Genomic DNA, 23,905 nt, shown 5'->3' with positions numbered 1-23,905 from the left:
GAGTGTTAAAAAAAACCCAGATTTAATTACCTGTGACAAATCCTGGCGCATCGCCGTGGCTTGGCAGCCAGCATTTCCCGACACAAATCGTTAAATTGATCAGGAAAAAAGGAACCTTCCCTTGTGAAAGAGACAAACGAGTCCACTTGCTAACAGCTGCCCTATGAAGCCATTCAGAGAACAGATCGGGTTTCCTGAATTTACTAGTGTCTGTGTGCTAGTTACTGTATTGGTCATAGTATAAAGCAGCTACGCAAGTAAAACAACCCCACCACTTTTACAAGGCTCGCGTTTGGAAGACGATTCTCCAGATGAAATCACACTTTCGTAAATGCATGCATTTATTTTCTGAAACATGATTTGAAAAAAAAATGCTTTCAGTTGATTTCTAAGCAGCGACACACAGTCGCTTTCACCCGTACAAACTAAAGAGTGCTGGGCTTCTAAACTACAGGATTTACCGTCTCCAGTGTCGTCAGACTGTTCCTGTCACAGATCACATGGCTGTCATGCTCGGGTTCTCCCCACTTTGAACAGCCTGTTAGCAACACCCAACACCTGTAGGTGTCTTGTCATCCACTCGTCTGCGACCTGACCTGCACATCCAGGTGTCCGCAGATCACATCCAGCATGTTTCTTTTGTTTTCCGAGGTCGACATGCTGTTCTGCAAAACTGATGACCGCGTTTTCTCTGACCTTTTCCTTCAGAAAGAAAAAGTCTGGCTTGTATTCGAACAAAAAGGACATTGACTGATACTAAAATGGCTTTTTTTTTTTTTTAGTTCATGTGAACTTGAGCTTTAGCACAGAGATAAATTTGTCAATTAATGAAAAGATTGACCAGAAAAAAACGTTATGTTTCTGTTTCTTCTTTTTGTTTAATAAGTAGCATATGAAAAGCTCAGATAAAATACAATGTAAAAGCCATTAGTAAGTCCCTTGACGACGACTGTTTTCTTCACAAATGGCCACAACAACAAAAAATCAGTGTTGCGTAACTGCTGTGTAAAGCATGCAGAGCAGCTTTCTGTATCTATGCATTTACCTCCGTGAAATCACCATGGTGAAATTTTCAACATTTCTGAGATGAGCGGTCATACACTCACCAGTTGCTTAGCAACAGCCAGGAACTAGTTTGTGCTCCTCCGAAAAGCCCCGCACAAGTGTGGAGATGTTGACATAACTTGTCTTTGGCCAATAAGTGACATTCAAACCTCCCGATTTGCCCGGTGGACCGTAGCTGAACAGCCAGCCCCGGAACAAGATGAGCAGGTTTTTCACCGTCAGACCAGGGAGGCTTTTTTTTTTTTTTTTTTCAAGAAAGAAAGAAAACTTGTTTGTTTCCTGGCAGGAAAGAGAACTGTCATAGTCGGAGAAGAGCCGTTTATGCTCCAACAAGGATTATGTTTCCACACATGGAAACCTCAGTCGTATTTTTACGTGAGCCGGCCCTTTAAACAAGCCAAGTTATTGGCTGGCTTAATAGCTAAATGAGCCGACAGTTCATAGAAGCCCTGATCCGTTCACTGCGCGTCGAGCCAAAGGGCAGTATAACGTCGACTGCTGCTGAAGAAAAGGCCTCATATTTTAATGGCTTCTTAAATGTGTAAAATGTGGGGGGGGGGGGTTGTAAATAAACTTTTGTTACCACTTTGAATGCAACAATCAAAACTCATGGATCACATCAGGAAAAACAACAAGAATACTTCAAAACCAAACTTTACTTCAAATATGTCATTTATTTGTTGAATCTAAGTAAGGCCTTTGATTTTCCCATATCACTCTCAGAAAGAAGTGAACACTAAATATACCCTGATTCCCTGGGGGAGAACCAGACAATGCTTGTTACTGTGTGTGTATTTTTCTGAAATGTGTTGCATGACCTGTCGACCTGTTTTTAATATTGTGTTAATATTGTGCTCAATTGGTTTCCCCAGTTTTTTGTTTTTTTTTGTTCACCAACGGGTTTTCCCTGGCCCGTAAAGGTCATCTCAGTTGTGTACATGAGGATCAAAACTCAGTGTTTTTCTCTTCAAGTTGTTGGTCAATGCTTCCTTCAGTCTGATTCCGATAACTAAACCTTGTCTCACATGTGAAGATGCCTGGGAAAACCCCGTCGTCCTGAATTTAGCTTTAAACCGTGCGGTGACACGGTGCACTAACCGGCCCCAAGCAGTGTCTGTTTGCTGTCTGGGTTTTCATTTGTGCTGTTGTTGTTGCTCTGTGGGTGAGCTTACCTGCTTCACGGTGTCTTTTTCAAGGGCTACTTTGATATTTTCTGCTGCGGTTTAATTCCCCTGCCTGCCATATGTCACAATACAGGGCGGAGGGTCTTTGAGGATGTTCCTCCGCTGCCTTTAAGTCCCATCTTAGGTTAAACAGACCTGCAGCTCACACAGAAGAGACACCCCCCCCCAAACCACCACCACCTCTATTGTGATAGTTGTCTTCAAGGGGAAAGAACCCCACAAATGTCAAGAGTAGAATTCCTGCAGAGTAAAATGTCAAGGTGGCCCTCTGGCTGTATGCTTTTTGTCTGCCTCTATGTTGAAGTCTTGTTCTGTTGCATGCGTCATTCAGCAGTGAGCTTGGCCTGTTCAGAACCTGGTTGGGAACGCTGGAGAGAAGGTACCGCTCCACACGTAGACTGTACCCTGAGTGATGAATAGGCCCTTATTTTGTTTTTTTTTTGTTTTGTTCTGTGCCCTGAACTCCCATCCATTCATAGATTAATCCCAAAACCTCCCGAATTACCGCTTTTAGAAACGTACATCGCTTTCAAGGGCATCACTATTCATGCGCTGTTAATGACGAGAGTGCAGTCTACGGTGTGCTTCTCATGTGTGCGCTGTTGGGGGGGGGGAAAGCATCTGGCTGCACCATGAACACGCACCAGCCTGCCGCCACCTTCTTTCTGTGTTTTGACGCGTCGTCTCCACCATAAACCAAACTCTGGCGAGAGACGCTCATTCACCGAAACCAACTCAGGCAATATTACAGCCACCCTCCTCTTAGCAGTATGCAACCCCTCCAATCGAAGTCATTTCCATGCTTCTAAGATGTCACACTGGTCCTTACTAATCTACCTGATCCAGCTTGTCTCTCCTTGCATTTGTACCTGCAGACGTGCGCAGGTACCCTTCATCCATCGAGGCAACTCGAGCATATCCACGTCAAATTAATGGATGCGCTCGAGCTGTTTGTCACAACGCTTCATTGGAAACTTGACTGAAAAGCTCCTTTTTTTTGTTGTCGTTGTTGTTCTGGGGTTTTCTTTTGTTTTTGCATTTGAGTGTACTTGTGTGGGAATGTTTCATGTCTTGTCCAGTCACCTTCACACGAACGTTTTATCCCAGCAAACCTTGCGCCCAGAGCAGTCTAGAATAGAATTTTCCCATTATTCCCACACGCGTCAAAAAATCCTAATACAAGTTATTTAACCGTTAACGTAAACCACAGCTTAAAAGAAGCCACATTACGTAATAAGCCTTAGGAAACAAAGCCTGAGCTTCGGGCAGTGGATCAGACCGAGTGTTGGGAGTTTGTTGTTTCCCAGAGCAACGGAGAAACACTGAAATGTGATACACGGTGGTGGAGACACCGTTAGAATTACTGGGGGGGGAGTTTGCAATGTGATTTATGTCGAGTCATTTTTGTAAGTAAGGTTATTTGGGGGGAGGGAGGGTGTTCTTTTTCGTCCTGCACTGAACTTGCAGACATCAGCCATGAGTTGTGTGGTTCTGCTGCGGTTCCTCCACAGCACATTGCGTCGTTTATTTCCGAGCTGCGTTGAATTCCTGAGTGTTTGCATTTTTTTTTTTTCCCCCCGCTCTGTGTTTTGTGTTTGCGCTTCATTATATCCGCCATACGCTGCAGGTGTGCCTCATGCTGGCACGGCATAAAGGATGCACACGTTCATAAAGCAAGGTTTTTAGAGAGGAGTTACAGTGGGAGACTGTCGGGGAGCTGCAGGTCTGTGGTGATTTGTCGATCAGCCAACACAAACAGGCTTAACTGTAAATGCAGGCGTGTCACTGACCTAATGTGGCCTTACATAGTGACTCGGCCAAATTGAAGGATTACTTCAAACATAAGGACACTGAAGGGACATAGAAAGCCGAGTGACCTCAAGCTAAATAGCATTTAAGAGGGAAGTGATTTTGTTTCCTCTTTTGCAGTTTGTCTAACTTTGTGTTTTCCTCCCACACCTTTAATTTTCACTCCTATCTTTTTTTTGTTTTTCTCCTGCACCACCTCCTACACTTTTGTCTACTTCATGTCTCCTTTCCCTTCTCACTCCATCCTCCTTGTCCTTACTCTTCTTTTTTTTCCTTCCCTCATCTCCCATCCCGTCTCGGTCACCCTGAATTCCCGTTCATTTGCACCTCCTCTTCACCACCTCATTCTCATCACACCTTCCAACCTTTCTTCCCTCTTCTATTTCTTCACACATCTTTCCTCCTTGACCACTTGCTTCTCTTACCCCCCCCCCTTTTTTCCTCTGCCTTACCTTTTCTTCACCATCCCTCCCTCCACTCTTGCTCCTCTGCCGTCTCTCCCCACCCTCCCCCCCCCACAGTGCCCCGCCACAACGGCCGCCCGGTGCCTCCCCGTCTGCCCACAACATCAGCAGCGCCGCCGTGTCGGACCGTACCAACTTCTCCAGAGGGGTGGGCATCCGCAGCACGTTCCACGCGGGCCAGCAGCGGGGCGCCCGGGACCAGCAGGGCTCCGCCTACCCCGGCGGGCCGGCGTCCCCGTCACTGTCACACGGCAACAGCCAGGCCCGGCGGACGCACGGCGCGACGGGGATTTTCAGCAAGTTCACGTCCAAGTTCGTACGCAAGTGAGTACCGAGGAGACGCACGAAAAAAAAGATTTCAAAACCGCCGACAGTTCAGGCGAGACACTGCATTCTCAGCAGAGGAAGGAAGCGGCTCAAAACAGGAAGGACGGGAGAGGAGATGTCACACAAAGCCGCGTGTTAAATGCAGAGCAGCGGCGATGAGCAGTCAGCGTATCTATTATCCTGCTTCCAGCGCCGCTTAAAACGGTATTGAGGTTTCGGCGTGACCCAGAAAATGACTGGGTTTGGGCTACAAGTCATTCATGTGCTCGTTTCCTCAGGAACATCGTAGTGCGCGGCCATGTCATTGCCGGGTTCTTCAGGGTATTACTTGAAGGGGGGGGCGGCCTCATCTATCACTAAACTCGCACTGATCTGTAACTGTGCTCGCAGTAGAAAGGGAGAGGAAGGGAACAGCTGTGTCTTCCCTATAATTTTGCTCAGAGCAGCGGTGACTGAGGAGTAATTTTGGTTGTGGTGCCATGTCTGGCCTAGTTTTCATCTCGGGGCCCGAAGTGCACGTTGCAGCACTTAAATGACTCTCATGGGGACCTGGTCGTAACGAAAGCCAACGCTGTTTATTTATATATTTTTTCATTCTCCCTGGAAGTCGGGTTTGTTTTCCACCTTTGATCTAACTATATTGTGTAAATGAATACAGCACGAGATGATATGTCCGCCATCTGCTTTTGGTTTCTGGAAAATAAATAGTGGCTTCTGTCTTGGCTGAGCTGAACACAAATAGAAAACATGAGCGAGTGGCCCCACGAGTTACAGTACGAATTAGACGAGGGTGACCAGAATTAAATTCCCATGAAAGAGGATATTTGACCCCGGCCTCACGATACTTGAACTTTATTCTACTACCATCACACACTGTTACAAACTGGGAATAAGGCACATTTGGGGCTTGAATAAGTTTTGACATCAACATTGATATATGGGAGTGAATTCCAGAAAGATACAGTGCACCGGCCCTGTTTACACCCGCTGCAGATTGTGATACATAACCCTCTGAAATAACAAGGGCCAATTTACCCAGAACACACTGAGGGCATATTGTGATCCGATTGGTCGGACCTGTCCAGAGGTGGCCAATGATTCCTCGTGACCACTTTATTTATTAGGTTCCACATTAGAGGCGGGGTTAGTGACGTCTGGGTGGAATTAAATCAAAAAATCTTGACGGTGCTCTTCTGGAGAGGTCCCAGATCACATGAATGAACAGAAAAGTGAACGGCTACGCTGAGAGACCGGTTGCCCTTTAATATCCTGAGAGCAGAGAGAAAATAGCTGCTCTGGCTTCAGTCTCCTCACGAGCTGAGGGAGTCGGATCTCAGTGTGGACGCTGGAGACCTGCAGATGTAATTGGTTACAGTGCGTTTTGTATAATTTCTGGGGGGGGGAGAAAAATTGCACAGAAGAAGAAAAAGGTTGTTTTTTTTATTCTTTCAGTTACACTGCACTACTCCGAGAGGATTATTAGAGACTTTGAACTTGGTAGATTCACACTTGGTGTGAAAGATGCGATTTTCTCAGCTAACAGGCCAAATGGAATAAATTTATAGGAAAATACTGTCGGCAGTTATTCTAGTAGCTCGGTCAGAATGAGAGTGGGAGAAGAAAAAAAAGAACCAGTGGCGATGGAGCGCAGTGAGGCTGATAATGATCAGAGGCCATTATCAGAATGAAAGACGCACGCGGCTGAAAGTGATGAGACTTGATGGCTTGAAGGGGCAGCGAGGGGAAACTCTGAGGAAGAAGGGCCAAGTGAGCAGGGAAAGAATAAAAAGCTGACAGAGCAGGTAAGGTGGAAACTTTGCCCACCCCCCCCCTGTCGTTTCTCCCTCTGAGGCCGGAGGTGTTTTATAAATACAGTGTTGGGAATGTGTGCGAGGAGGGGAGCGAGAGGAAAGAATGAGTGTGTTGTATTTTTAGTGATTTTGTTGGCCTAAAAAAGAAAGAAATTGAGAATGATCAAGTGTCCTGCGTTCATCCACGGTGTAGGGTTCGTGTGTGTGTGTGTGTGTGTGTGTGTGTGTGTGTGTGTGTGTGTGTGTGTGTGTGTGTGTGTGTGTGTGTGTGTGTGTGTGTGTGTGTGTGTGTGTGTGTGTGTGTGTGTGTGTGTGTGTGTGTGTGTGTGTGTGTGTGTGTGTGTGTGTGTGTGTGTGTGTTAGAGGCGGAGGTACAGGCACAGCCACTCTCCAGTCCTCCCACTCAGAGATACTGTAGCTCCGTGGCGACAGTATCCATGGTTACACCGGAGATATCACTTTTCCCTCAACTATAAATACCGCTAGTGAAGACACCTTGACACACACACACACACACACACATAACTTGATGTGACGGGAGGAAGCAGAAGTGGTGGAGACGGAGATTGTTTTTCATCTGTACAGTATGGCCCCACAAACACACACAAGTTGTTGTTTTTTTTTTTTTATGTTTTTTGGGTTGTTGGTTTTTTTTAAACATTTACATAAGCTCACCGCTGTACTTTGCTGCTCTGGAGAGATGTTTGGTCCTTCAAGTCGTACGTTTGCATGCGTGTGAACCACGTTAATTTCCTCAATGTTTCTTAAAAAATTAAGTTGTTGCTTAACCTGTGCTTTTTTTTTTTTTTTTTCCATTTTACGTGTGTCTTTGTGTGTTTATAGGAAGTGGTTTCCACTCTCTCTCTCTCTCTCTCCCTTCTTTTTTGTTTAAAAAAAAAAATCACTTTTGCACTTGTGACCTCACACTTCTTTTCAGGGTTTCCCAGGACTTCTGTGTTTGAAGAAGGGCTTCATTTCATGTCCGGGTGGGGCGGGGATCTCTTTAAATCTTAATAGTTTTAAGCTAAATCCCACTGGTGTGCTTTTATAAATGTTTTTTGGTTTTGTTTTTTGTTTTTTGTTTTTTTTCTTCCCCCACGCGAGAACACCAATAATTCCTACATCCAACACTCACTGGGCGGCTGGTAGTTTCTCTTTCTGCTAAGTTCTTGTGTTGTTTAATGTCGGTGTTGCTTGCTGCTTCGATCCCGAGCGGGTGTGGAGGCAAACTTTGCTCCTCGGGAGGACAAGCTTGTCTTTTACAGGAAAGTCATGATTACGTGCGTTTTTATACATACGTTATTTTTCTCTTTCTTTCTTTCTTTCTTTCTTTATCCCTCTTGTTTTTGTAGAAATCTCTCGTTCAGGTTTCCGAGAAGGTAGGCAACATACCCAACGTTAAATATAACCCCTTGATATACATCAACGTATACTCTCTCCTTCATATATATTTTACATATATATACTTCCTCTTTTTTTTCTTTTTTTTTTCCTTTTTTGGTGTTTCGTGCAGCTTTTGTTGATATCTTCCTTATGTGCCTGGAGCCTTCTCCTTTTCTCCTCTTTTTCTGTGGTTTGGCCCCCTTTTTTTGGCAACAATTTCATTTTGAGTGCCCTTTTTATTTATTTTTTCCCCCATTTATTCATATTTATTTGAACTAACTCGCCTCCCTCACCCAGCCATGCACTCGTTTAACTGACTCACTCCATCACCACGCGGCACAATAACACCTCACCCCTCTTCCTCTTCATCCCTCCCACCCGCCTCTTCCTCATCCTCACCCTCCACCCTTGTGTTTTTGGTTGGTTTTTTTTCCTCGATTCGCTTCGTAGGTCGAGTGTGTGTGAGCTCTCGTACCCCTGAAGCTTCTCCAGATTTAGGTCAGAGCCTTTAATGGCTTAATCGATCATAAACACACGCCCTTCATGCGTTTTAACCCCTTCACGTTTGCAGCTGTAGCGGCAGGTGTTTTAATCATTTTGTGCACAAAAAAGGCGGTGCGACAAAAATTTTTAAATCTTAACCAGAATGCTTTACTAATTTACTCATTTGTGTCGATACATAAAATAACTAGAGAAACAGACTCAGGGTTGGTTAGCGTCGCTAACCGTTGTCCAACACTAACGCCACAAGCTAAACGTCCCAAATCATCAACTCATCTCACCTTTCTGCTTCCATCCGTTTGGTCATCGGAGTCAAAGTTTCCCCCCCCCTGAATCAACGACACGGATGTTTGTGTCCCTTGTCGACTCCAACCAGGAAGTGGCTTCTCATGCTGAGTCTGTAGTTGGTTGTAATTGTGGACGGAGGAGGAGGAGGACCCTGGGGGGGATGTGTGGGGGGGTTGCAGTGTTTCTCAGGCTGTACTTTTCTACGTCTTTCATTTTTCTATATCTTCCTTCCTGGAGGCTGCACACTCCTCTTTCATTCATCGCTCTGTTCTCACTCTGGCACTGGCTCTCTAACAGCGGCAGCAGCAGAACTGGATGGCTTTGACCTTCTCTGGCTGGAAAAGACATTTATGCTGTGAACACACATATACATACACACACACACACACACACACACACACACTCACACACACACAAATATTTGCTCTGATATTTACATAAACAAACACGTTTCCTCCATATATATGTACTTGCAAAACACATACGAACACCTTTTTACCTGCATCGCTCTCATACACTGACTTTTCAAGTGTCTCTTTGAACCAGCTGGTGGAGCAATTCCCCTGCTCGTCTGGGCAATTGCTCCCCCTGGTGGTTGGGAAAACGTGTGACTCCTTTGTTAAATCATCCACTTTGTTAAAATGAGAGATGACTGGCTTAAAATAGTTTTATTAATCTACATATATGATCAGTGCACAGTAATGAGTGAGGGTTTTTTTTTTTTTTTTTTTTTACGATAGATTAAATGTTCATCTTATGAATCCATTTCTCCTTTTATGTCACAGTTTCCCTCTGCTGCGAGTCATTTTGCATCCCCGACACATTCACCTCAAAACAAACGGGGGGGCATGCAAAACGGCGCAAGCAGAGTTTACATCGACCACCATGTTACCTTTCTATTTTATTATTTTAAGAAATGCTCATGAAACATATTTTTTTCTTTCCCCATCTGTTCCACTTGTCATGACCTCTTGCTATACGTTTAACCATGCTTCTGTTGCAGGAGGTTTTTATCACCTGTTATTTTGCATCAGAAGTCAAAACGGGAATGATGCCTTCCCCCCTCCCTCCCCATTTCCCCCCCAGACAATGAATTTAAGACCATATACTGTGGGATTTGTCCTTCTCTCTCATCGTCTGCATGTGTGTTGCCGTTTTCTGTTGTCGTCTGCTTTCTGTGCTTCAGTGTTTGTTTGTTTTTTTGTCACTTCTGCTGCCGTAGGAGAGAATGTCTGAATGGTGCGTGTATTATGTGTGTGTGTGTGAGACAGAATGTGTGTAAACGGCCCGTGTGTAGGTCCAACATTACTAATACAGGTTTTAACGCAGTGCTGGGATCGTCAATAACTCCTAACCTCCTTCAGACGCGGGACTCGCCCTCACCATGCTGCTCCGAAACCGTTCCATCCTCATCCGTCCATTCCGTTCCAAACCGCTCCATCCAGTCGATTCTGATCCTCATCCCCATTTTATGTTCTCATCGCCAACCGGATTGAAACTAGTTTGGGTTTGAACGTCTCATCTTTTGGGGGTTTTTTTCACCAAACTGCTGCATGACACCATCTCATAATCTTCTCGCTTCACTTTATGGTTCAAAACGTTATGAAGAAAATTTAATTGTTTATTGTCAAGGGAATCAGAGATTTTGAGCAAATTTCCAGAAAAACCCCATAAAAGTATATTTACCTTCATTTGGCTTTTATTTTTTAACCTCAATGTAACACCCAATGCAGGTAGTTCACTTTCTTTATATAGTCTGAGCCCATTAACTTTGTAATTCATCCCGTCTCTTTTTGTTTGGATTATGATTTCAAGTGTTTATACAACTTAGTTTTAAGCAAGTTTTACGATTAGAAGATCCTGTATAAGGTGATATAATAGACTTTTATTCCAGACTGTTGTTTGTTCAAATCACTGATGTGACATAATCCAAAGAAAATCTTATTAAAAATTGTGATCAGTCCATTGGAGACGCTGATAAGTTTTATAGTCTCCTAAAATAATGTTTTACTGTTTTACACCTCCAGCTGTGAAGCGGTAGTCAATTTACAGATAGGCGATGGTATCGTTAGTGATAATCCTCCTCTTCGGCTGGCAGAATAGAAATAAGCCCGGTGATGGGAGCGCTGGCGCAGACTGGACTGGTACGAGTCCAAGCTTTGTCCCGTCGACGTTAATCTGAGTGGGAACGTATCGGCGGATCAGCAAAGAGGCTGGATCGGCGGTGTGGGGCCGGCATGGCGAGCAGCGGGACTGTGTTCACCCGGTTGATCTTATTATCTGTCGAAGAGCCCGAGTTACCCCCACCCCCCCCCAAAACCAACTAAACTTGTGTTGATTTTTCTCGAGGAGTCCGTATGAGGGAGAGGGTCAGGATGAGGGGAGCAGGTGAGATACAGAACAGCCCGACAAACCCCTCCCTCCCTCCCTCCCTCCCCCATCCCCTCCCCCCCCACTACACCCCCCCCCCCCCCCCCCCCCCCCCCCCCAGACTCGACCGACACCGCCTGCCAATCAGTAGCCTGGGATCCGCCTGGACGTGATTTGAGCTTGTTGTGAATGGATGGGAGAGGGAAGCCGAGCCGGAGGTGTAGTTTGGTTTGGTGATGGTGGGAATTGAATCCTCAATCAAGGGGGGGGGGACGATCGGAGCATCCCAGAAACTTGAGTGACAATCTGGAGGTTGATCTGCATGGTGGTGTGTGTAAGTGAGAGTGTGTGCGTGTGTTTGAGGGGAAATCAAGAGCCCAAGTACCCAAATGTGTGTTTGTGTGCCAGCCCACAGAAAACACACTCATCGGCACACATTCACACACTTTGTGACGTGTCACACAAACACACACGTGGGTTCTTTTATAAAAAAAAAAAAAAAATGTTTGCTTTTTTTTTTGTGTTTTTGTCTTCATACATTTTCACATCATTTCCCTTCTTCCTCTCCACTTCTCCCTGTTTTGTCTCTGCTTTTATTGACTTAAAAATATCTAAATTCTCACACTGGATTTTCTCTCTGTGCTCCTCGCCTCTTCCTCCTGTCCATCCATCCATCCATCCATCCTTCCTCGTGTCCTCCTCCTCCCATCGCCCCACGCAGGTCTGTGCTGAGCGGTACGGCGGACAAGTCGGAGAAGACGTCCGGCGGCGTCCTGTCGTCTTCTTCCAACAACGACGAGAACAACTCCTCACCTGGATCTGGGAACACTGGTGAGTTCAGCTGCAACCTTCGTCTTCGTCTCTTCATTCTATTGAACCGTTTCCAGCCTTGCTGCACATTTGAACCCTTTATAAGGATAATATTTGTCCCTTATTCTCCCTGAATTGCTCTTTTTTTTTTTTGCCAGTCCACTGTAAAAAAAGCAAAATCTGAATATCAAGGCGTCCTCTCTGTGCACGAACTTAGAATTTCCTCGCAATTCACTGCTATTTCTTTTTAAAACGCATGGATTTTCTTTTTTAACTAGTGTGAAATTGAGTTGTGCCATGCATATTATATCAAATGAATGGAGACTTAGCAGATAAGTGTCTTAATACTTAACCGGGTGAAACGTCTTCCTGAACCACCGGTGGCTTTGTTGGACGGAAATGGAGAGATGAGTTGAAACGACGGTCCGAATTTCTCTAAAGTTGCACGTCTTCATGTAAAACATGTTTTAACAAACTGATCCAAAACCCTAAATAAAGACAATATGAGGCCACACAGTGCTTTTCTCCTCAGTGTAGCTCCACCGTTTCCGTCTCCATCCTGGTGGCGTCCAACTTTCTTGTAATAGACGTCAATAATAATGAAATAATAAACGCGAAACGGTCAAATCATGAAGAAATAATGTATATTCTCTGACGGTTCTAAATAAATGTCGTTTAGCTTTGTGAAAAAAAGCGTAAATCTCCAATTTCATCAACATGCAAGTCATTTGCTGTCATTTTTTGTTGTTTAAGATCAAACCTTCCCTCCATAGATTCTGAACATCCTCTCTCCTCTTCCTCCTCCTCCTCTTCTTCCCCCCCCAGGCGGCACTGGCACCCCTCCGGCCATCGCCGGCCAGAAGGACTCGGCCAAGCCGCGCTCGCTGCGCTTCACCTGGTCCATGAAGACCACGTCGTCCATGGAGCCGGCGGAGATGATGCGCGAGATCCGCAAGGTGCTCGACTCCAACAGCTGCGAGTACGAGCTGCGCGAGCGCTACATGCTGCTGTGCATGTCGGGCAACCCGGCGCGCGACGACTTCGTGCAGTGGGAGATGGAGGTGTGCAAGCTGCCGCGCCTCTCCCTCAACGGCGTGCGCTTCAAGCGGATCTCGGGCACGTCCATCGCCTTCAAGAACATTGCCTCAAAGATCGCCAACGAGCTCAAACTGTGAGGGGCGGGCGCGAGGGAGTTGGGGGGGGCGGGGCGGGGCGGGGGGGGCCGCAGGTGGGAGAATGGTGGTGGTGGTGGAGGAGGGGGAGGTCAGGAGGTTAAGCTAAAAAGGTGGGATCACTTTGAAAATGACACGATGGTCATCTCGACGAAAAGGCCTGGCGTGGGGCCAGCAGTCCTCCGACGCGAGGAAGCCGTTGTTTTCGAGACGTTTTGGGGGGGGAGGAGGAGGAGGAGGAGGAGGAGGAGGAGGAGGCCCCGCCTTTAGAGACTCTGAGTTCCTCTGAGTTGTGAAGTACTCGCGGACCCTGCCGGGATTTTTTTTTTTTTTTTCTTTCCTCCCTGTCACGTTCTACTTAGACGTTCCACTCTTCTGCATGTCCGATCTCTCTCTTTCTTTCTCGCTCTCTCTCTCTCTTTCTCTCTGTTTTTTAGGAGTCACACTTTGATCACTCTGAACCACTCCTGTCATTTCTTCCTGCTATTTATTCAGTTTCTCTGCACGCTTCTTCTGCCAGCTCTGATTCTGGGGGTGGGGGTGGGGTGGGGGGGTCCTGTTTAGGGGACGGGAGGGGGTTCAGTGGGGTGGACGACAGAGCAGAGAAATAAGAAACTATTTTTTTTTGTGGGGGGGTTGACGGGAAGTCGAGTGTGAGAACTGAAAGGAGCGTTTGATTTGAAATTTGTTCCGATTAAAAACCCTCCGAAAGTGAGCGAACTCTGACTGACTGAGCCCGGGCACTCACACACACACACACACACACACACACACACACACACACACACACACATGCACACACACACACACACACCATCACTTCAGACTGAACTCGGCACAAACACATCCATCTCTTCACCTTCTCACTCCTCTTTCCTAATGTTTTTTTTATTATTATTATTACTTCCTCTCACCGCCTCGTCCACTCAGATTTGATCCTCGATCCTGCGGACTACAACTTAAAGCCCCCCCCCCCTCCTTTTTTTTTTTTTGTTTGTTTATTTTTAATTACTTTCTTTTATGGCTTTTAAAGAGTTGTGCACTGGAACAAGAGGGGCACGTCGGAGACGAGGGGAGCGGGAGGACTGTCGGATTTTTATGTTGCCTTTGAAGATGAAAACCTTTCTTTCTTTCTTTTTTTCTCGTCGCACACGCGTCAGCACGAATGATTTTTTTTTTTTTTTGTTGCTTTTCTTAAATGTTGGTATCATTGGTTGGCGTCACGCCTTCATATCCAGAATGTCAACCCTGAACCGACGCCCCCCCCACAGACCCCCCCACCCCCCTCCTCGCCCCCCCCCCCCAGCTTCCCAAAGAGCAGCAGACACACAGATACAAGGTCTTGTAACAAACAGTATGTGTGTGAGTGTATTATAAAATGATCACTGGAGTTAAGAAGAAAAAAAGAAAAGAAAAAACGCCAAAAAAAAACAAAACAATTGACGGATGGTGATTTATTTTTCTTCTACTTTTGATTTGATAATATATTTTTGTGTTGTTGGAAACAAATCTTTTTTTTTTTTTGGGGGGGGGGAGTGTATAGAGGAGGTGCAGGAGGGGAGTGGTTGGTTTTTGGAGGGGGGGGTCCGTCGGATCATATCATCGCTGCCTTTTTCAGTGTAGTGCACCTTTACACCCCCCCCCCTCCAGTGCAGGAGATCTCCGTGTATTTAATGATGTTGATGGTGGTGGTGACGACTACTGCTCGTTCATGTTCGCCCTTCTTCCTTTTCTTTTCTTTTTATTTGAAGTAACAGGCCTTGTCAGTCCAGAACGGAGGAAGCAGGAAAGGCTTCTTCTTCTTCACACGCAGAACAGAAACAGAGGTGGCCTCTTCCTCTCCTCCCCTCCCTCCCTCCCTCCCTCTCTCTCTCTCTCTTTTTTGTCAATGCAGAAGAAAAACAAACAGATGGGGGGGGGGGGGGGGTCGCAGAGAGGCTGGTTCTGCTTGACTTAACACTTAGTTTCTTTTTCTCTCACAATGACACGTCGGTTTTTTTTTTTCTTTCTTTTCAGTTTTTAATACGTCAGAATTTCCTTTAAAAAAAGTTCATCATTGTATTAAGGTGCTGGGTATTGGATTCTAATTATTATTCTGGCTGTTGCTGTTATATTATCTCTTTCAGGGTTGATTTTATTTTACATTATTTCGTTTTACATTGCTGTAATTTACATTGATTTTAAATGTGTTTTTGAGCAAACTGTAACTGTAGTGGTGGGTTTTTTGGGGTTGGGAGGGGTGATCAACTCCTGAAAAATGTATTATTTGTTTTTTTTGTGCAAAGACAAAATGGTGAAAAATTACAATGATAGTAATAAAAACAATGATATAATGATAGTTTGGCTCTGAAATCCATTATGTGACAATCGAGATCAATCCGCCGTGTCAAGTAAGTCGTCTTTCATTATCTATCTTCACCATATTCAACCTCACAACTTTTCTCTTTACTCCAAACATGTTGCTGGAAAATGTAAAGCTTTGAGGATTTTTTCATCGACTGAACCGCAACCAAGTGTCAAAACCGGAGCCCCATTTGTTGTCTGCAGGCAACAATAAATTCTATATTGTCCCCACAATGTTCATATTTAACATTTTGTTCATAAGATTTAAAATAATCTGAAATTTCATCATGAAAAAAAAAATCTACCGGTTTGCATTTGATAATTGCAAGGTTGTATATTATATTGTATATATAAGGTACAATATTACATATTGTAGCTTTAAATTGTTGCCGATGTGTGCCTTATTTCCAAGTTTCACTTTCAGTTTGAAAATATCCGGGTGGTGAAAAGAAACGGGAAATAAGTTTGCTTTTCACTTTTCTTAATAGAAGTTTGGAGACTGAGGACATCTAGCGGCGGAAAAGCAGATCGCAACTTGGCAGATTTGACCGAGAGGCCGCAAAACCTGTTTTCACCAGCAGGGGGCGATATTACCGGAGGCATCTCTGGTCTCCAGGTGAGGAGGTGGAAGATGGTTTCCTTCCACCTCAAGCAGCGCGCGCTTCGGAGGCTCGGCCAATCAGGTCTTGGGTACGGCGCAGCGCTATTTGCATATTAAATTAGGATTAACTAACGTGGGAAAGGAAGATGGAAAGGTAATGAAGTGAGGTTTTGAGAAGCTTTTTACAATACTTTAGTAAATAATTTTATTTTCAGATGCACACTGAAAGAACTTGGCAATTTCTCTTTATTCAACTGTTTTTGTGTAAAGATCACATCCAACTGAGAAACTGGACAAACTGATTTGGTCATTTGTTTTTATTCTAAAAAAAAAAAAAATTCTCAAACACAAACAGTTCAATTTCCACAATGTAAACAACTTCTCACATACGGCACACAGGCAGTTTTTTTTTCTTCTTTTTGGAGGAAGGAACAAAAAGGAAAACAATTGAAAAGGGGATGACAAAACGCTTCCATTGCTGCATTTCCCCACAGTTCATTGGTTAAACAGACGGAGGAGTCGATCGGCAGCAGGACTCGACATTTCCTGAAAGCTGCCTTCACTGGACTCGCCACATTTCCCCAAAGAAGTCGAAAACGTAAAACACCGACCCTCCTGACACCAGTGTGACCACGAGCTCTTTAAAGCAGTACGAGACTTTGGCAGAACGTGACGACGAGCTGCGTCGCTGAAGGCAGTTTCACTCCTTTGTGCTCAAGTCATAAAATATCTAAGCTACTCACTAAACTACCTGCTCACTTTTTAAAAGAGGCCTAGTCAAAATCAAGAGGGGAAAGGAAACGTCACTCCCGTTAATACTAGTGAATACATGGCTATGGGAGAGGAGGCGCCTCTCGCTGAGGGTCCATGATTTTAAAGCAGAGCTCGACGGGGAAAACATGGGATTCGTGTCTTCAGGAGCTGCAGGTTCGACTCCTTCATGGTTTCTGCTTCCTGAAGCTTGTTTGGATGACTTCATACCTGCCTACCTACAGTATACATAAAGATATAGATATATATAAGCGTGTGTGTGTGTGTGTGTGTCATTCTCCACAATCCAGATGTTCCAACAGTTGCCATGGAGACAAGCGGGTGGCTTTCTGTGGCCATGGCTTCCTTCAACAGCTTTATGATCCAGTGTGTGTTTGGTGAAGTGTGTGTGTGTGGAGGTAGGTGTTTGGACAGTAAAGGGGCTTCAGACCTGTTCCTGACTGAGCCTTTGCAGCTGTGATGTCACCGGTGGGACCTGAGCATGTTCAGATAGTCAAGTGGTGTGTATATGTGTGTGTGTGTGTGTGTGTGTGTGTGTGTGTGTGTTTCTACTTTAAGTGTATCAGTGCGAGTTGGTCTGCTCCACTTTGATCCCGACCAGCGACGGCGGCATTTGCCCCGCGGAGGAGGAGGAGGAGCTGGGAGGAGATCCCCTGAGGCCGGAGCTCCCAGTGGAGGTGGAGGTGGAGGTGACGGCGGGCCGGATGAGCGGCGGCGGCGGGTGGTTGTGCGGGGTGCGGTTCTGGAGCGGGCGTGTCTGGAGCGGCGGCGGCTGGCGGAGGAGGCTCGGCGGGGCCGACGGAGGAGCGGGGCGCAGCAGCGGGGGAGGTTGGGAGAGAGAGGTGGAGGAGGAGGAGGAGGAAGAGGAGGCGGGGATCTGGTTGGAGGGTGGAGGAGAGGAGTCACCGGCAGCGTCTGAGGGAGAGTCCTCCATTTTGATCTGAAGAAGGAAGAATCGGACGTTACGAGAGTCGGCGTGACATCACCAGCATCACATCCGCAGCTGAAAGTAGTCCCTCAGGCCTGGAATCGACTCAATCGATTACTTGTTTAATCAATTCAGTCAGAAAGAACAAACTGATGAAGAACTTCTACGATCAAGATGAGAAAAACAACAATTGGACCTTGTTTTATTGGGAAAACACATTTCCCTTTTCGCCTCTATAAACATGTTCAACGCCACGAGCCCGTCCTGACCTCCTCCTCCTCGGCGCCTCCGTCTGCAGCCGCCACGTCCTCGCCGCCCCTCCGGTGGTCTCTCTGGTCGCGGCTGGTGGCCACCTGCTCGGCGGCCCACTCCCTCAGCACCTCGTCCAGGTTGAAGCGGCGGCGGTAGCTCACGAAGAAGGAGCTGACCTGAGCAGACAGCGAGGGGAGGGGGAGGGGTGGGCAAGAGTGAGCGACGAGAGTTGAACTGCGCTCAAGGGCACAGAGGGCAGGAAGACAAATGAAAGGACGGATAATGGAGATTATATTTATCCTGTAAAGACGGAGGGATGTGGGAGAAATTGGAGGAGAGATGAGCGGCTGAGAGGCGGCTCACTGAAACAAACTGCGGGATGGAGGGTGACACCGAGGTCACAATAACAGATCTGAGGACAATAAATGGTGGAGGGGGAGGGGTGAGGCTCACCTGAGCCGGTGTTTTGGTCCCGATCACTTCAGCGATGGCGGTGAAGTCTTTACCGTAGCGGCGAATCGCTGGAAAGACAAGCGGCGGGTGAAATGAGGCGACAGTGCTGCTCTGTTGACCTGCAAACATTCAAACTGCTCTCTCTGCCGCGTTTGGTATCAGACTGATGGGTTGTTGTTTTTTTCAGCGAATTACTGATAAAACAATAATCACGCTCTAAAAATACACACATTTGCTGCGTGACTTGGATGACGTGTTGTACCGGCAGAGAACAGCAACACCAACGTGTGGTGGGAGGAGCCTGTCACTCACCCTGCACGCCCAGGAGCTGCTCATCCGTGGTCCAGCGAGAGTTCATCTTTGGGGCCGGCTGGGAGGGGGGGGAGATCAGAGAGAGGGGGGGGGGGGGGTTTAATCTGGATCCCAACAGAGGTTGGAATGACAGGAGGGCGTTGAGTGGAGGAGGAAAAGAAATGAGAAGTTGCGTTACCTCGGAGGGTCGGCACGTGTCGACGCCTTCGGTGACGCCCTGCTTCAAACTGCTGTTGTACTGCTTGATGGACTGAACCTGCGGGGAAACGGCGGAAACGCAATGAAGCCGACGCTCTGGAGTTTTTACTCGAAGCACCGGGCTCCTCTGAAACTCTCCCCCCCCCCCCCCCCCCGGCGGTTCATACCTGTCTCTTGAGCGAGACCAGCTGCGTGTCCAGCTGGCGTATCGTCACGACGCCGGCGTCGTGGGAGGCCGACACGGACATGATGTCCGCCTGCTCCAGGTGCATGCCCTTGGGCGGGCGGCGGCGGGCGCGGAGCGGGTGGTGGCGGTACTGGGCGCCGAGGCTCTCCTTCTTCACCGGGCCGGAGCGACTCGGGGCGGGTTTCTCGGCGCTGGCGCTGCTGGGGTTCTGCTTCAGGGCCTGTGGAGACGCACCGGCACAGACCGTCAGCACGCCATTACACTGATGGATGAGCTGAACACACACACACACACACACACACACACACATGCAGGGTGCTCACCTCCTTCTTGGCGTCGATCTCAAAGTCACTGTCACTGACACGCTCTCCCTCCTCCAGCTCGTCGTTACTTGAAAGTAAAAAACACACTTTTCTTTACTTTCCTTTAAGGATTTAGTACTTTTGGGTTTTTTTTGTAAGAGGAAAAATAAGAGTAAGATTTGAAACCTGTCGTCCTTCTCCCTCTTGTTCACCAGCCTCCGGGCCTGTCGGTCCATGACGGAGGTCCTGCTCCGGGTTTTCTTCCAGCTGTAGTAGTACTTCACCAGGCTGGAGATCAGCTTGTCTGGGAGCTACAAACAACGCCACAACGTGAGACGCTGCCGCTTCGCTCGTCGTGGGAAACACCCCCCCCCCCCCCTCTCCCCGACGGCGGCGTACCATCTGCTGGATGCGGTGGAAGCTCTTGCCGTGGAAGCTGAAGGCCTGCTCGAACAGCACTTTGTCCTCCACCGTCCACTCGTCGGGGAACGGGGTGAAGTTGGCGAGGTCGGCCAGCGAGCGCTCCACGTCGTGCTTGTGCCACAGCAACATGCCCAGAGCCTGAAGAGGACGAGAGGCGGGAACCCGAGGCAGCCACAGGTCAAGAGACAGAGAACTTTTGATTTGTTCTTTTCATCAGACGTTGTGTTGTAAAAGCCTTTATGACTGTCGCTTGAAATATATTCCATATACATGAGCAAAAACACAAATAATTCATATTGTTAAAGATAAAACAACAAAAGAAGTTCGTCGACACACCCTGATAGCGATCTCTGGGTTAAATAACCGTCAGCGACTCATCGTACCTGCTCCATGTTGTATCCATGTTTCTCTTTCGCCATGAGGATGTACTCGTCCACTGTGAAGAAAGAAAGTCACAAATAATCAGGATGAGGGGGGGAAAGTAGGCAAAATAATATGATCAGAAAAGACGACGACGACGAGGGTGTAAGATAGTGTATGAAACGTGACGGACAGAGTTTTATTCCAGTTAAAGTGTGAGGTTGTACTAATGGCGGCGAGGTGGGCGGGGCTTACACATGGCATCAGAGAGCTGGGTGTTGGGACACCACACCAACATGCTCCTCTGGTCCTTCTCAGCGTAGCCGGCTGCACTGTCTGGGAGAGAGAGAGAGAGAGAGAAAACAACAACAGTCAACACAAATAGCTTTGTTTCTTTAAGCTCTCCTTGGAAATGCAAACCTCTACGTTCTTATAGTTTTTGCTGCAACATTAGTGGTTTGCCCTCCGTTTCACATTCCTCCTCAGCCTCTCTCTCTCCCTCTCTTTCTATGCATCTACAGTTCTCGTCCTTCCCGTCATCTGCGTTTCCTCCCAGGCTCACAGCTTACCCGGTTTGAACTCTGGGATCTGAGCCTGGTAGTCTCCTCCCACTCTGATCATGCTGTCTGTGGGGAGAGAAACACAACTTGAACACGGGTTGGTTTTTTTTTCACAACAGAAGAATCAGGATTCTGTGAATCCAGGAGCAGGACGAAGACACTGCGTGACCTTTTCTCTCTTTTCATGACGCATCAGATTAATTCATATCAACCATAACCGTGTTATAAGTACAACTATCCATCATTTAACCCTTGTATATTACTCACCAAGCTGACAGATTTTTTTTTTTTGAAGTAAAGAAATGGTTTACCAAAGTAACATTTTGGCAACAAGCATTTCAAGAAGTAACCATTTTAAAACTAGAACAGTCATTATCGAAGGAAACGGCTCTGACACCAGTTTACCAAGAGGCTTTCTGAGAGATGTATTAGTGCTATTATCACTGGAACGTCACAAAGGAACGTTAGTGTGATGATCTAAAATAGTAGAGATGGGGCCGATCCGATCCAGTATCCGTATCCGATACCAACGTAATTCACGTATCGGAAATCTCAGACCAAACTTGCGGAGATTTCCGATCCCTGTTGCTGAAACGAGTCCACAAGTGTCTCCCCGCCGCTGGCTGCAAAATGTGGAATGGATTTCCTGAACGGAGGCGGGTCTCAATGAGACGAGTCAGGAAATCCAGTTTGCAGTCAGACGAGAACGGCGCCGAGATCACAGAAATGAAAAGCAGCTCCTCTATTAATATTAAGCCAAACTGCTCTGGTATCAGAATAGTATTGGTCATTCAGGTATCGGGATCGGAAGTGAAAATATGTGGCTCGGTGCATCCGTAGAAAGGACATGAGGAAAGAGTTAGCGGTTAACGTCCCTAAATCTAATGGATCGGTCCTTTAATGCAGATGAACACAAAACCTTCTCGGCCTTTCCTGCACTATTAAAACAGGACTGCACGTGACTAAGAGCTTTAGTTTGCATAAGATGTAAAAAAAAAGAAGAAGAAGATGGGAACCAGCCCTGATTCCTCACAAACATACACGGCTTTTTAAGAAATTGGGCAAACTTGCAATTACTGTTTTTACATGTCAGAATTTGCAACAGAGAGCTGGTGGCAGACGTTCAGTAATTAGTGCTGCGGTGAAGCTATAACTTGGAGATGGAGAGATGAGGCTACATGAGAAGAAGGGAAGCAGACGAGGAGGAGGAGGCAGATTATGGTTTCCTCAGGGACGGAGGACAGGAAGGGTGGAGAGGGCGGAGGAGTGGACGGAGACAGGAAGATGAAGAAATGATGCAGAAAGAGGCGCGACAGGAAGCAGTGAAGTACAAATATGTCCCTAAAAGATGGAGAGAAGGTCGGCGGGTGAAAGACGATAAGAGGGAGGAGAAATGTGCATGTGGGCCGAGGATGATGAGCAAGAGAGGTGGGGGGAGGGGGGGCAGGATGACGGAGGAGACTAAATAAGTACTGCAGTTACGCAAAAAAAAAAGAATACATGTGAATCAGCCGGTGAGACGAGTGTGAGTGTAGAGATGCTCGTCAGAGGACCGAACAGGCCGCCTCGGCAGGAAGGGCGTTCGATCTGTGGCTGAAGTGAAACAGAAGTCGGTGTGAAACACCTACCGTGAGCGTGCTCTTCATCACTGCTCTCCTCCTCCGAGTGTGGCTGGCTGTTGCCGTTGGTTACGGTTTTGGCTCGGCTCCTGGACAGGACCCCAGCCCCCGAGCGCTCCATCACTGAGGGCATGGCTGCAACAAGCACACACACACACACACACACACACAAACGCCTAAATATACAATTTCAACACTGAAAAACTCTGGATTTGTGAGTGTTGTCCTCTTCTAGACAAACCCCATTCAATGAGGTGAAAATGAACAATACCTTATGTTTACCTCATTCCATTATTAAATCTGTTTGATTTATGTCTGCGGCTTTTCTCTCTTTCATGACATTAGGAGTTTCATTGGGAAGAAACAACTACACGAGGCTAAATGTGTTAAAAAACACTCGAGAGCAAGTAATTGATTGGTTAATCAACATCAGTACTCTCATCACTAAAATTGAACTTTACTGCAATCGCTCTTATGTGATTCTGTTTGTGCTTCACACTCACTAAACTCATAGATTAACCGCATTGTAATGGAAAAGCAACGTGATTTGGATTAAAAATCACAAACTCCCGCTTCATGATCAGCACGAAAATGATCATTTTAGACTAGAGAACACTGTACACATCTTTTTCCATGTAGAGCACAATGGAATTAATGACCAAACACTTGAGAAAAATTATTTTTGGAGTCTGAATGGCCTCAATCTGACCCGAGTTTGTGAAAATCTGTGTCTGTCCACACCGACTCCAGCTCTTTCTCTGGGACAAAAGCTTTCTGGTGTTTCAGATTGAGTGGTTTCCCTGTTATCTGGTGACCTTTTCAGCATCCCTTGTTGCTGCTAATAACATGTTAAAATCACCAACGGAAATCAACAAACGCCATTTGGCAGCATGTATCTGAATATTTACCTTCGCCAATGAAAGTCGGGGGAGAAAGTCATGTGTTCGTTCGTCTGCGTGTATTTATTTAGTTCTTAGTTTGTATGTATTTTGCCAACTTTTCGCAAAAACTACTCGCCTGAATTGCAAGAAATTTTCAGGGATGTCATCATCCAAGGACCAGGACAAGGTGAGATTTGGGGACATTAAGCGCTAACATGTGCGTCATTACAGTTACTACCAAGCAGCTAAAACTAGCTTCTGCTACCATTTGTGTGTTGTTGTATTTTTAATACTATACCGAATCTATTAAGCACATCAGTAAGATCAAGCTCATTTCCCCACATGATGTCATAAAGAGAAACTATGCGATTTTCCTGCATGAGCACACGATCGCTATAAAATGGAGCAAACAGTTGACAGAAATGGCACTTCCCTCATACACAGGCTCGGGGATGGCACATTAATGTTAAAAAAAAAAAACTCTTAAAAAAAAAAAAAATGAGAATATGGGTCATCACCAGTGAGTGTTTT

General features: G+C 46.4%; 2 protein-coding genes across 3 annotated transcripts in view; one reads left to right on the top strand and one right to left on the bottom strand.

Moving 5' to 3' along the window:
* The window catches only part of mark2b (MAP/microtubule affinity-regulating kinase 2b), a 46,316-nt gene extending 33,127 nt beyond the window's left edge, over positions 1-13,189 (top strand). For both annotated transcript variants that reach the window (XM_080519171.1, XM_080519170.1), the window contains exons 16-18: positions 4,580-4,846; positions 11,924-12,033; positions 12,838-13,189. In XM_080519171.1, coding sequence (XP_080375297.1) covers positions 4,580-4,846; positions 11,924-12,033; positions 12,838-13,187 — 727 coding nt within the window. In that variant the 3' untranslated portion in view covers positions 13,188-13,189. The remainder of the gene's footprint in view (positions 1-4,579; positions 4,847-11,923; positions 12,034-12,837) is intronic.
* A 4,272-nt stretch (positions 13,190-17,461) lies between these two features.
* Positions 17,462-22,626, bottom strand: rcor2 (REST corepressor 2; the record flags this gene model as incomplete). Its single annotated transcript, XM_080519303.1, has 13 exons — positions 17,462-17,839; positions 18,097-18,255; positions 18,533-18,600; positions 18,845-18,902; positions 19,023-19,100; positions 19,210-19,449; positions 19,553-19,619; positions 19,718-19,842; positions 19,931-20,092; positions 20,338-20,390; positions 20,570-20,650; positions 20,884-20,940; positions 22,503-22,626. 13 exons carry the CDS (start codon positions 22,624-22,626, stop codon positions 17,462-17,464), a joined length of 1,650 nt encoding a protein of 549 aa, XP_080375429.1.
* Between the last annotated feature and the right edge of the window lie 1,279 nt (positions 22,627-23,905).

The sequence above is a fragment of the Blennius ocellaris genome, assembly GCF_963422515.1.
Source record: "Blennius ocellaris genome assembly, chromosome: 23".
Lineage (NCBI taxonomy): Eukaryota > Metazoa > Chordata > Actinopteri > Blenniiformes > Blenniidae > Blennius > Blennius ocellaris.
Note: the sequence above shows the minus strand (reverse complement) of the source record. Positions and strands in the feature narration are given on the sequence as shown.